General features: G+C 35.8%; 1 protein-coding gene across 1 annotated transcript; it reads left to right on the top strand.

Moving 5' to 3' along the window:
* The first annotated feature begins 7585 nt into the window (after window positions 1–7585).
* Window positions 7586–13430, top strand: LOC121970374 (ent-kaur-16-ene synthase, chloroplastic-like). The gene is made up of 15 exons (XM_042521064.1): window positions 7586–7683; window positions 7748–8006; window positions 8307–8344; window positions 8431–8716; window positions 8935–9115; window positions 10250–10464; window positions 10556–10676; window positions 10751–10848; window positions 10922–11139; window positions 11276–11388; window positions 11479–11577; window positions 11666–11881; window positions 11977–12118; window positions 12218–12463; window positions 12917–13430. The coding sequence occupies exons 2-15, from the start codon at window positions 7973–7975 to the stop codon at window positions 13238–13240; spliced, it is 2331 nt and encodes a 776-aa protein (XP_042376998.1). The 5' UTR covers window positions 7586–7683; window positions 7748–7972; the 3' UTR covers window positions 13241–13430.
* Window positions 13431–14013: the final 583 nt, after the last annotated feature.

The following is a 14013-nucleotide window of genomic DNA, read 5'->3' as shown; positions in this document are numbered from 1 at the left end:
GTGGATGCCATGAAGGTAATGACGAAGGTGGTGTCAAGAAGATAGCGTCAATCCATAGTTATGCTACTTGTTTACCTTTGGATGTCATGAAAGGAGTCTCCCTCTGTTATATAAGAAAATAAAGACGTTATACTATTTAATCTAGGAATAGGTATATTCACGAGCCCACAGTTACTCTTCTAAGAAAGCAAGATTTTACTAGTATTCATGGGTCATGATTTATGGCAGGTATAAGTAGTCATATGGTTTATGACAACTATGAGTAGTCATTCTATCGACGTCATGGATCAATGGATAAGATTTGGTAGGTCGCCATTAATTAATTGATAAGTTTCCATAAATTCATTATTTTCAAATTATATAAGTGACTATTATAAACAAAGATAATAACATAGGATAAACAAAAAAATCTTAAGTCAAAAAGTTAGTACAAATACTAATGCTATAATCATTTAATTCATAGCATTCTCTAATGTTACATTAACTTGGGATAATTATCATCACATTTGCACAAGTTTAGTTTGATTCTTTTTCTCTCATAGAAGGGTTGCAATGATAGGGAGATGTTAGGCTGAACTTCACAAAGAAAGATGTTTCACTCAGTCATTTGATTTATAGCACCCTCTAATGCTATATTAACTTGGGGCAGTTGTTGTCATAGCTACATAAGTTCAATTTGATTATTTTTCTCTCATAAAAGGGAAGCATCCGACTCCTTCCTCGCCTAATTTCGCTGTTCAATGAGAATTTTAATATAGCCACAAACAATATGATGATCTATGACTTCACTGAGACACCTATTTGGATTAATTTATAAAATTCATAAAATCAAGGAAAGAAAGATATAATAGAAGAAGGATGGATAATACATACTGAGAAGCAGATGAGTTTATTGGTAGAGATAGTATTTCAAAGGTAGAAAATATAAAGTTTGAATCCTCATCGATAGGGGGTTCTTTTACACCACCCTGAGTGAGTTTCATCTTTTTGCTAAAGTAAGACATGATCCTTGAAGAGTTATACTAAAACAACTATATAAAAGGAAGAAGGGTTAGGCAGCATGAATGAGTGAGTTAGGTTGATAGATGTTTTATGGGAAAATGGTTCAACAACATTCACTTTTGATAAAAATAACTCAAACTGAAGCGTCTTTTCAAAACTATAAAAGGGTCATCAAGAGACTCGCTAGGCTATGTTTAAACAACTCCTCAAAACCTATGAAAAGATATGTCAGAGAGTAAAGACAAGGATAACCAACCGTCGGGCCTTAAATCTTACTGTGCACCTACTATGCAGTAGTTGCTACAATGTGTAGTAGCTTAAAATTTATCAAAAGAAAAGAGAAATCACATGTAGAGTGACGTATGTACATATGCACCTTGGCAATTATGAGAGATTCTCTTTTATTATAGAAAATCATAGACCTTTTCCTTCCATTTATATTTTTAAGCTTTTCTCTTTAGGTCCTTTAAACAAGGTAAGATTTATTCACACTGTCACCTTTTTCCTAAAATAACCAGGATTGGGAGACATGTATGAGTTGTCATTCTATGGAAGTGACGGATCAATGAACCATATTAGGTAGCTTGCTATATTAATTAATTGATGAGTCTTTATAAATTTATTATTTTCAAATTATATAAGTGACCATCAAATTATTATTAGAGATTAGGGTTTGTTAGCTGCATCGATAGTAGCTGCTATAATATATAGTAGCTTCTCAAGAGTAGCTACTACACATTGTAGCAACTACTATTGAGAAGTTGCTACACGTTGTAGCAGCTATTACTGACTAGTTGCTACAACGTGCTATAGTAGTTGCTACAACGTGCAGCAGTAGCTATTACATATTAAATATTTGACTAATTTAAAATGTTTTAAAATAATTTTTTAACAAGTTGTTTAAAATATTAAAAATGATTTTACACATGTAGGAACGTGAAAGAGTGAGTGAGGTTGATAGATGATTTATAAGAAAAATAGTTCTAGCAATATTAACTCTTGAGAAAGACAACTTAAACGGAAACATTTTTTCTGGACAATAAAATGGGTCTTCAAGAGACTAGCTACAACTCTTCAAAACCTATGAAAAGATAAGACAGAAGGTAAAGACTGATAATTAACCAACCATCGGGCCTTAAATCCTTCCATGCACCTACCATGTAGAAGTTGCAACAATGTATCACAACTTAAAATTTATCAAAATAAAATATTACAAGACCTAAACCCTATTAAAAAAGTATGCAATAATCTATTCTTACAATGGGATGAATAATCTTTAATTTTGATAAATTTTAATCTGCTACACGTTGTAGCTACAACTGCATAGTTTCTGCTATAACATGTAGCAACTACAACATGAAGTATGTGATGTACTAGTTCTGGACCATTAACTACTATAACATTATCTTGATTATAATTATTAAATTTCACCAACTCGTCTCATTCCATTTAAGGCCCTATCGGGAAATGATGCTTCAACTCTCTTAAATAAATTCCACCACTACTCGCACTTAACCTCTAGAATTGATGATATCACATCATTAAAAAGATAACATCTAAACCCTTTACCCTTCATTATCCAAAAGCTTCAATTTCAGATAATGACTTCTCCTTTGGGAGCCAAGAAAATAATACTTTCTCATGGTCCTGTGATACTGGTTGATGAATCGACATCTTCCTCTTCTTTGGGGTCTTGGGAAGACTCTTCGACCTCCCTCCCTTCTAATCCACCAGCAACCTTGCAGCAAAAGAGGGATCAAGCGGTGACCCAATTGAAGGGAGCCCTTCAAAGACTGGTGGAAACCGAGGCAATTGTGAAAGCAACTATTGATCTGCTAGAAAGCATGAAATACTAGGGGCTCGCTTTAGAAGTCCATAGGCTACAGAAGGATCATTTTGTAGCTCTTCCTTTTATTGTGTTGAAGTTCATTTTATTTTGTTGGTGTCTTATAACGACTATCTTTCATATTTTGTCATTCTAATACAATTAGTAATTTTTACTTTTAATGTTGAATTGTGGATTGATCTATCTTAGCCTTGTACAAATAAGTTAGAGCATCTACGGTAACATAGCTACTATAACACAAGTTTAACTTTGTAGCAACTATTGTCCGATAGCTACTACAACGAGGTGGTCCAGTGATTTTCATGTTGTAGCAGCTAGTCTTGATTAGCTGCTACATGTTGTAGCAGCTACTGTCAGGTAGCTGCTACATGTTGTAAATCATAATACATTAAAATGTATCAAATATGCAAACTATAATAATGGATAGAAACAATGACAACATGACAAATATAAATGTTTATTCTTCTTAACTAATTTGTTCACGAGTTAATACATCATGGAAGATTTAAAGCCAGAATACCTATAGACACTATAACTTTCAATATTGTTGGTGCAGTTAACACTAACAGTCTAACTCAGGTTTTGATGAATGACAAAGTTAATTTAGGTTCATTATGATCTAACAATATGATTGAGTGTTCATGAGAAATCCAACTAGGTCGACGGGCCGACCGGATATCTGACACGAAGTCTAGCTAGGTCGACGGACCGATCGGATAGCTGGCACGAAGTCCAGCTAGGTCAACGAGCTGACTGGATAGTTGGCATGAAGTCCAGACTGGTCGACGAGTTGACCGGATGACTGGCAAAAGGTAAAGTAAAGGTAAATCACTGGAGGAGAGTGACTCTGTAAGAACGCGTCCCAATTGAGGGATAGTAGGCGTCGGTCTAGTTTAGGTCCATTTAGGATCCCTAGACTGAGACCTTGAATAGTTCCTAGTTCTGGGAGGATAGAAACTAATTACTACTATTCATATTTGTGCTAACGCTTGTCTTGCAGGTTATTTTGACTAACACATGTTTACAGGGTAAGAAAGCAAGCAAGAAAGCAACATTGCCTTCGGGTGAACAGTACCCGAAGGCGCCTTCCATGGCTATGGAAGGTGCCTCGGTATTGTTCATAGAAGGCGCCTTCCATGGCTATAGAAGGCGCCCTCAGCAGGATAATTTTTGGAATCGGTTGTAGATAAGTGTCGGTTTACTCAGGATAGAGTTTACCTTATTGAAGGCGCCTTCCATGCTTATGGGAGGCACCCTTCAAGCCCTTTATAAGGCAATCTCGAGTAGGCACTTCATCATCAAGTACATACGAACTACTGCACGTGAATTGAAGCTTCCGATTGCTTCCAATTCCTGCTGCGACTCTACTGTGAAGCTGGTAAGCCCGACGACTACTCCAAGGAGTTCCAATGACACCCGGCAGATAGACATCCATATAAAGTGCCTCATTCCAATTCCTAAAAAGTGTTGGTAATATCTGTGTTTATACTTAATTACTATAAAAGGACAAGTGTAGTGTGTTGCACTGGACCTAACTTCTCTTATACTCAATTATCTCTTCTGGGGTTATCGGAAGAGGTTGTTTAGTGGATTTCCCATAGATAGGTCCGCGGGACCTGGGCCTTGGAGTAGGAGTCGTCGAAGGCTCGGAACCAAGTAAAAATCGCTTGTGTTCTTCTCGTGTTTCTTGTCTATTATTTCTTACTTTCCGCTACGTACTCGTGTTTTCAAAAATCGAAAAGAAGCATTTTTGAAAATCACGTGATTCATCCCCCCCTCTCATATACGTCACGATCCAACAAATACCATATCTATTCTTCATCACTAATTTGTAGATAATCCAACTGTTGCTCTATCTTTTCCATTGCATCTTTTAGTTTTCTAAATTTTTTAATCTTCGATAGTTTTCTCTTTAAGTTTGAACTTGATACTATATTTGAGGATGCACACGAACTTTCTTTTCCTCTAATTGTAAAGGAGCTAAGTGCTAGATTTTTTTCAAAGTGTGCATCAAAAGCTGTTATTGCATCTTGTTTACTCTCGAAGTACTGAGAGTATAGCACCCTTAAAACAATTAACTTGTGTAGATTCTTCTATCCATGTGTCATAAACACCTGTTCGGTGCACACTCCTGGGCAACCCTCATATATTCGGGTGCTTAGATGCTCTCCTGAGCGCCCTAATTCTCAAAGTGAATCAGGGCGTCCGAGTGGTGCATCCGGGCGCTTGGACATGTGAGAGACACCTAAGAGTGTGCAGGGTAAGGATCTACAAGGTATCAAATCTTTCTATATATATAGATTTGTTAGCTTGCACACCTATTCAGTGCATACTCCTGTGCGACCCTTACATGTCCAAGCGACCGGAGCTCCTCTGAGGCGTCATGATTCACTTTTGAGAATTGGGGTACTTGGACATGTGAGAGTCGCGTAGGAGTGTGCACGGAACGATTATGCAAGCTCACGCATAGACACACACACACATATATATCTTTATTTTTAAAAAAATTAAAATAAAAAATTCCTTAAATTTTAAATCTGAAATATCTTAAATACATATATTATATCCCGTGAGTATCGAAAATTATTTATCTTGAACACTATAATCCAAAAGAAAAATTTTATTAACTTAAACTCATTATAACTCAATTCCTAAATTTTAAAATTTTAAATCCTAAATACATATAATATAGTCCGTGATTATTTAAAATTTTTAATCTCGAATATTATAACCTAAGAGAGAAACCTGAACTCTAGAAAAAAATCTTATTAATTCAAACCCGTTATAACTCACATCCTAAATTCTAAAATTTTATATCTTAAATATATATAATATACCTAAAAATAAAATAAAAAAAATTACTCAAGAGTCCATGTCACCAACCAACACTTGGATCAATTCCAAATGCCTCAAATTAGGTCCGGACAAATCCACAGGCAACGGTTTGTTTTTGGCCTTCACCAAAATTGTAAATTTTAATGAGCAAAAAATGTAATTTTGACTATTTTCTTTTTCAGTCGAGCTCTTTTAATTCTTGGCCGATCCCTAGAAAAATATTCTATCATATATTATGGTTAAAGAATTGAATCTTGAATATTTGAAATATTATATAGGTGATGTTGAAACATAGCCAAAGGTGATTAATTTTTTAGTTGACTTATATATATCTTATTTATACGGAATTACGGATTAATTTTAAAATTATTAATTTGATCTCACATAAATTTTTTATATGCCACACAGATAATGAAAAAGCACTCATCATTCAATATTCTTAAGTTAATTAAATTTTAAAAAAATTATGAGTTTGTTCGTTTGGTTTTCTCTTAAGAATCGAAATGGGAATGAGTATCATAGTATTATAGAATGAAAATGGATATGAGCTTGAGTATCATTCTTAAAAATGATATTTGGTTAGTTAAATATTTTCAATCGGAATGAACTTAAATTTCCTTTTTTATCCTTACAAGAAAATAAGAGAAAAAATTAGATAGGAGAGAAAGTTGAATGTGAGAGAAACATATGATGAGAGAGAAAGTATGATGAGAGAGAAAGTGTGTTGGGAAAAAATGAAGAAAGAGAAAGTATGATCAGAGAAAATGAGGAGAGAGTGCATGATAGGAGAGATTGAGAAGAGAGAAAGTGTGATGAGAGAGAAAGTGCGATGAGAGAAAAAGAGTGATGGGAAAATTGAAGAGAGAGAAAGTATTATGAGAGAAAATGAAAGAGTGAGGAGAAAGAAAGTATGATGAGAGAGAAAGAGTGATGGAAAAAAATGAAGAGATAGAAAATATGATGAGAGAAAATGAGAGACTGAGAAGAGAGAAAATATGTTGAGAGAGAAAGAGTGATGGAAAAAATGAAGAGAGAGAAAGTATCATGAGAGAAAATGAAAAAGTGAGGAAAGAGAAAGTATGATGAGAGAGAAAGTGGGTTGAGAGAGAAAGAATGATGAGAAAAAATGAAGAGAGAGAAAGTGTGATGAGAGAAAATGTGAGATTGGGGAGAGAAAAAATATGATGAGAGAGAAAGCGTGCTTAGAGAAAAAATGTGATTAGAGAAAATAAAGAGAGAGTGCGTGATGAGAGAGAATAAAGAGAGAGAAAGTGTGATGAGAGAAAATGAGGAGAGAGAGCATGCTGAGTGAGATTGATGAGAGAGAAATTATGATGAGAGAGAAAGTGCGATGAGAGATAAAGTATGATGAAAAAATAAGTAGAAAGTGTGTAATGAGAGAGAAAGTGTGATAAAAGAGGATGAAGAAAGAGAAAATAAGGAGAGAGAGTGTATGATGGGAGAGAATATAGAGAGAGAAAGTATATTGAGAGAGAAAATGTGATGATAAAATAAGGAGAGAGAAAATATGATGAGAGAGAGTGTGTGAAATTAAAAAAATTGAACAAATATACTAAGGATATTTTTGTCTAAAACTTAATTCACAATCTTATTCCATCAAAACCCAAGGGAGGGGATGAGTTTCATCTATACCTAAATTTTTGGATTTCATTTCAAAATCTTAATTTCATTCCCATTAACTAAGCACAAGATTTAAGAATAAATCCATTCCCTCATTTCCAAATTCATAAATCAAACGCCACCTAAGATTCGATCGACTAGAAAACTAAAAACGTAGCTCCTGGGCACTTTTGTTTTTCATAGCTATAAAATACGTGTATCACGACTAAACAAAATGTTCTACGTATTAAAACTTAAAACAATCAATTGCTAATTTTTTTTAAAGGAATTATTATTTAACTCCGTACTCTCTCTCTCTCTCTCTATTCACTCCGCAGCGAGCAGGGCCGACTGAAGCCTACCGACGCCGCTGCCCCTCCGTAATCCTCCTCCCCTTCTTCCCTTCTCTCCGCTATATGAGTTTTCTAAATTCCTCTCCCGCAGCACGCAGCGCCCCCCGCTACCCAACCGTCGCCACTTCCGCCGGCATCCGGCCGCTGCCCAACCGTCGCCGCCCGCTAAATCCCGTCAGTAGAAACCCGCCAGCTGATCCTCCCTCTGCAATCCTTCACTCCTTCTCCTCCCTTCTTTTCCTCTATCTCTTTTCTGTTTCGTTGTACCGAATCTGCTGCAGATTCTTCAATAAGTTCGTTGCAGATCTTGCAGATTATGTATTCTGTCACAGCTGTTGCTCCGAAAAGCAGTAAGTTCTATGAGCAGTATAGAAGGCTTACTTACAAACTGTTTTTCATATTCTTCTTCTTCATTCTTGCTCCTAAATGTAATAAGTTCCTCGGAGAACATAAAGGCCTCTTCTTCTTCTTCTTCCAGTCCTTTTCATGTATCAAAAATAGAAAATCAGTGAAAATCAATTAAATGATTAGTTTTTTTTTAATCCCTTTCACCCCAACAAGAGGATATTCTAACAAAATTCTCTCGTATACTTCTATTCCTTCTATCTTTATTTTGTTCTTTGATTTGGTGCATTCACTTATTGGTCTAGGATACAAGACGCATAGAAGTGACAACAAGACATATATGGTAAAGTGTCAGTTTCATTCATATTAATCGTCTAATTATGATGGTAATATGTGTTATATATCAAATTAGTTTCAAATTTATTGTAGTGCCTGGATGAATCAATTGCAAGAATCAGTATGCAATTCCAGAAGATCCAACTTTCAGCTTCATCTTATGATACTGCATGGGTAGCTATGGTTCCTTCTCCAACTTCTTCTAACCATGCATGCTTTCCACAATGCCTTGATTGGATAATAAAGCATCAACATTCTGATGGATCATGGGGACTTGATAATTTCAAACCCTTTCTTATTAAAGACTACCTTTCTTCGACATTAGCTTGTATAATTGCCCTAGAACGCTGGAAAGTTGGTCAGGAACAAGTCATTAAGGGTATGTGATAATAAACAGTGTTATAGTATGAGGAGAAATGATATTCATCTAGAAAATTCATCTAGATAGACACATAAATGATGGGACCCACAAAAAGTGAAATGGTGGGTCCCATCATTTATGTGTCTATCTAGATGAAATTTCTAGATGAATTTTCTAGATGAATATCATAGCTTATGAGAGCCTGTGTTAAATGATTAGTCATGCTGATATTGCAGGTCTCAACTTTATTGGGAGTAATTTTTCATCCATTTTGGACAAGCGCTTGCAGTCACCTATTGGCTTTGATATTATATTTCCAGGCATGCTTGAATATGCCATCAACATTGGTTTAGATGTTCCTATAGAACATCATGAGATAGATAACATGCTTCGCTGGCGAAATGCAGAACTACACAGGTTGGAATTGTTTTTACCAAGTTGTAATTTAGAACAATAACTATTCCTATTCTCTGTATGTAATTTCTTTATACAACTGTTGTGCATGATGGTTCATTCGGAAGTGAAATTTACGAACTGCTCATTTTTTCACGGGTTGCAACAATTGCATCACATATGACAGTAGCTAGAAAATAATTAGAATACCAGATGTTATGTGAGCATGCTAAGAATGTTATATACATGTTTTTTTCCTTGTTGCTGATTATGTAGATTATTCCTTTGTCATCTCAATATACCTTCATTTTGCCCGTTCAAATGTAGAACTTTGCCTTGTGCATCTTTGAATTTGATGATTTACTTGCTCCATTTGGTTTGCATCAAGGACAGATAAAGGGCAGCCCAATGCATTTAGGCTCCTGCCGATGAAGAGTCCCGAGGTCTATTCTTACCCTATTTTGTAATAGGCTATTTTTGAGATTCGAACCCATGACCTCTAGGTCACACGGTAACAACTTTATCTTTACGCAACAACTTGACATGAACCAAGAAGTATAATGTTAGTTGGGTAATTTCACAGGATCATGAACATATTCACTGTGAAATTACCCAACTAACATTATACTTCTTGGTTGAGGTCAAAGGATCCTGTGATCATAATATAACATCCTAACCATTGTTTTTGTACCCTGGTCTTCTTGCTTAAGAACTAAACGTGCTTCTTCATTTCTTAATGTCTATCTCAAACCAAGACTATGGGTTTGAGCAAGTCTGGATATGTTGTGCCATATATAAAATGAAGGGCTATCTTCATGATTCCTAATTTGAGAGGATATAGTAACTTCCTATTGAAAAATAATTGTTTAACTCAGCTCCTCGATAAACATCTAAAAGCTATGTTTATTTACTTATGGCGAACAAATGACAAGCAAGATTGTGATACTTCATGATCTGGGTTTTCTTTTAATTATTCATGCTATTATGCTTTTCTTTCTTCACAACTATATATAGAATATTGTTGCTCTTTTGTTGCACTAATATTTATAAAAAAATTTGAATACAACTGAATGTACAATTATGCTGCACTCACCATGTGTAACTCTTTTTTCCTTTTTCTTTGAGATTGCTGAAACAAACTTATTTGTAACATGTAAGAGAACAAGGAAGTTGCAACGCGAGAGAAACCTATTTAGCATATGTTGCCGAAGGATTAGGGAATTTACATGACTGGAAGAAAACTATGAAATATCAGAGGAAAAATGGATCATTGTTTAACTCACCTGCCACAACTGCTGCTGCAATGATGCATTGTAATGATTCTAAGGCACATGAGTACTTACATTCTCTTCTTTTGAAGTTTGACAGTTCAGGTGATTGAATTCCCATATCTTATGAAAGATGGAAGGTGAGTTTACTAATATTACATTTATTAATTTAATTCTTCTTGTTGCTTCTTCACAGTTCCTACATTATATCCTGCTGATGTGCATACACATCTTCATCTGATTGACATTATTGAAAAGTTGGGAATCGCTGACCACTTCAGACATGAGATAAAAAGTATTTTGGATAAAACATATAGGTGCACTGCTAAATATTAATTCTCGCAATTGATTGTGATTCTGTTTAAACAAAGCTTTCTTTTAACATATGCAGAAGCTGGTTACTTGAAGAGGAAGAAATCCATTCAGATATAGCCACATGTGCCATGGCTTTTCGCCTCCTTCGATTGAATGGATACGATGTATCTTCAGGTGACTATTATATGTCTATAATGAATCAAATGTATGACACTTATTGGTGACAATGATGATAGTTTGTGTGTAGATTGCTTAAGTCGGCTTGGTGATGTACACTATTTTAGCAATACATTGCAAGGACATCTGAAGGACGTGAACACTGTATTAAAATTGTACAAGGCATCACAAATCAAAATATATCCCTATGAGCAAGGTTTAGATAAATTAGCCTCTTGGTCAAGAATGTTTCTTAAAGAAGCATTAATCACCAACCAAAATCTGGGACACCAGATTGGTTTACAAGAGGTAAATCGTTGATCACCTTCTGTTGTTACAAAGTTGATACTTGCAAAGCTTGAAGCTGATTATTCAGGGGGGAAAAAGTGTATGAACATTCATAGATTTGGAATTTATTTTCTGAATCTAGTCTTTTCTGTTTCAGGTGGATTATGATCTAAAGTTTCCGATTTGGTCCAGTTTGGAACGTTTAGAGCATAAAAATACCATTGAAAACTTCACTCTTGACAATTTACAAGTACTCAAAACTTCCTATGAGTAAGATTTGAATATGATGTGTGGTAAAGGCAAAAATGATTACTTCAGCTTTCTGCATTATGCTACTGTTTTTGTTGAACCTATAAATAGGTGTTATAGCATAAAGGATAACGATCTAGTGAGATTGGCATTGGATTGCTTTCGAACTTCTCAGCGTACATATCAAGAAGAACTCCAAATGCTTGACAAGTATTTTCACTGTTCTATTGTGTATATGGCTAGATAGTTTAATCTACCTTTTTTTCCATTCAATGATCATATTTCTTGAATTTAACAGTTGGGTGAAAGATAACAAACTAGATCAACTGGAATTTGCTCGGCAAAAACATACTTATTGCTATTTTTCTGCTGCTGCAACACTTTTCTCTCCTCAAATGAGTGATGCCCGCATATCTTGGGCTAAAAACAGTATCCTCACAACTGTGGTTGATGACTTCTTCGACATTGGAGGATCTAGAGAGGAGCTTCACGATCTTATTTCGTTGGTTGAGAAGTTTGTGCTGTTTCCTGTTATTTGATCTTGTATTATATTGTTCTCTAAATGGTTCACAAGCTAAATTTCCTTTTGCTATTGATAATAATTAATAGGTGGGATGCAAATTGGGAAAAGGAGACACATTCTGAACAAGTTAAGATCATTTTTTCTGCTTTGTTCAATGCTATCAATGAACTTGGGACCAAGGCATCAGCATTGCAGAAGCGAACTGTCACCCACCATTTAGTTGAGATAGTAAGATCTGAAAACTTTATTTTTTTTTTCTTTTTTTTTCCATTTCCTTCTTTTATTTTTTAGCACAATCAAGATTGTGACGAATGATCGCATCATTAGTGGCTTAGATTGATGAAGTCCATGATGCAAGAAGCTGACTGGCTGCTAACCAAGGAAGTTCCTTTTTTGGATGAGTACATGAAGAATGGGTTTGTGTCCTTTGCTCTAGGACCAATTATTCTCCCAGCACTCTATTTTGTTGGACCGGAACTTCCAGAAAGTACTGTTAGGCATATAGAGTATGAGAATTTGTTCGAGCTAGTAAGCACATGTGGGCGTCTCCTCAATGACATGCAAGGTTTTCAAGTAAGGAAAACATATTATCCTCAAAAATCACTAGATGCTGTCTGTGAATTGCATAAAACCTTATAAACTACATCTCACATTGCAGTGGATTTTGTGTTCTATTCTATTGGTGTTTTGAAATTAGACTATATACACAGCATACCATTTACACTCCATATCTGCCTCGTGAACACGCAAGCATAGAACTCTAGATAATTTGCTTGATAGTCTAGTTGGATCTGTAAAGGATAACATCCTCGTGTGCCATCTGCACCTGGCTTTATCGACTTGATATCAACCAACATTTTTTTTTTCAAAATAAAAGGCAAATGCATCTAGACCTGGTTTAAAAAGATTTCAAGATGATATGGTGTAAGGTTGGATTGATGCAAACTTGCTATACTTCACTATCCTGTTTCTAGTTCTTATCATTCATTTTTCTTTTACTTGTATGAGAAAATTTGTTTCCCGCAGAGAGAAGGTAAAGAAGGGAAGCTGAATGGTGTATCGCTGCGCATTCTCCACAGTCATTGTTCAATATCTGAAGAAGATGTGAAGCAGGAGATGCAACAGGAAATAGACTCCGCCAGGACCGAGCTCTTGAGAATGGTGCTGCAACAAGATGGGAGCGTTGTCCCCAGACCCTGCAAGGATCTGTTCTGGAAGATGTGCAAAATACTGCACCTCTTCTACATGAACACCGACGGGTTTACATCACCGAAAGAGATGGTGAGTGCGGTCAACGCAGTCATCCAGGAACCCATAAAACCCAAGCTTAACAGTGGCGCGGAGCGGTAAAAGGACAACCTCTCTGTCTCAATGGCATTGTATCAACGAGATTGAATTGAGAGATGCACCATTGGTTCGTTTGTTTATTTTGTTGGTTCATCTTCCAGAACTTATAATCATCCGATGTTATTATTTCAAGCAATCTACTCTTATTATTTATCGAACTGATGTTTCATCCAAAATCTACTTTGATTTTTGTTGTTGTGGTTGTTGTCAAACTCTCACATTTTAAAAAATGTTGATAAGACCACGTGTGTATATATACGCCCCCGTCGGCCCCCAGACCCTCCCACTTCGATCAGTCTCTGATTCAGCGCGGGAGTGATTATGTCAACTACACCACCAGCCTCCTCCTGGTATCCGCTTCTGCTTCTCCCTTGCGGTTCGCTTTTGTGGGGTTTTGATGATCTGTTCGATATTTCCCTTCTTTGGTCGGATGCATTTGTAGCTGTCATTCTTGTATGTCATTTCCTGACCTTGGAGTTGTATCAGAAATCTTGACGATTTGTTTTGAGATCCTCTTAATATAATAGAAATGAAGGGCACAGTTCGTGGGAATCTGGGGCTTGTTCAGGATGAGTTTGGACTTTTCCGTATTCGTCATAGTTTGTACTTTGCAAACTTATTTTCTGAAAACCAAAAGTGAAATTGGGATCTTAATATTCTCTAGATGAGTAAACGAAATGCTAACATTTTGCATTTGATCTTTCTTCATTGAGAAACTAGCAAGAATGGCCCGGTACTTTTTGGGATGAAGTACCAATACATCAACAGTGACGACC

Source organism: Zingiber officinale, chromosome 4A (assembly GCF_018446385.1).
Source record: "Zingiber officinale cultivar Zhangliang chromosome 4A, Zo_v1.1, whole genome shotgun sequence".
NCBI lineage: Eukaryota > Viridiplantae > Streptophyta > Magnoliopsida > Zingiberales > Zingiberaceae > Zingiber > Zingiber officinale.
This window is presented reverse-complemented; position numbering and strand designations above follow the sequence as displayed.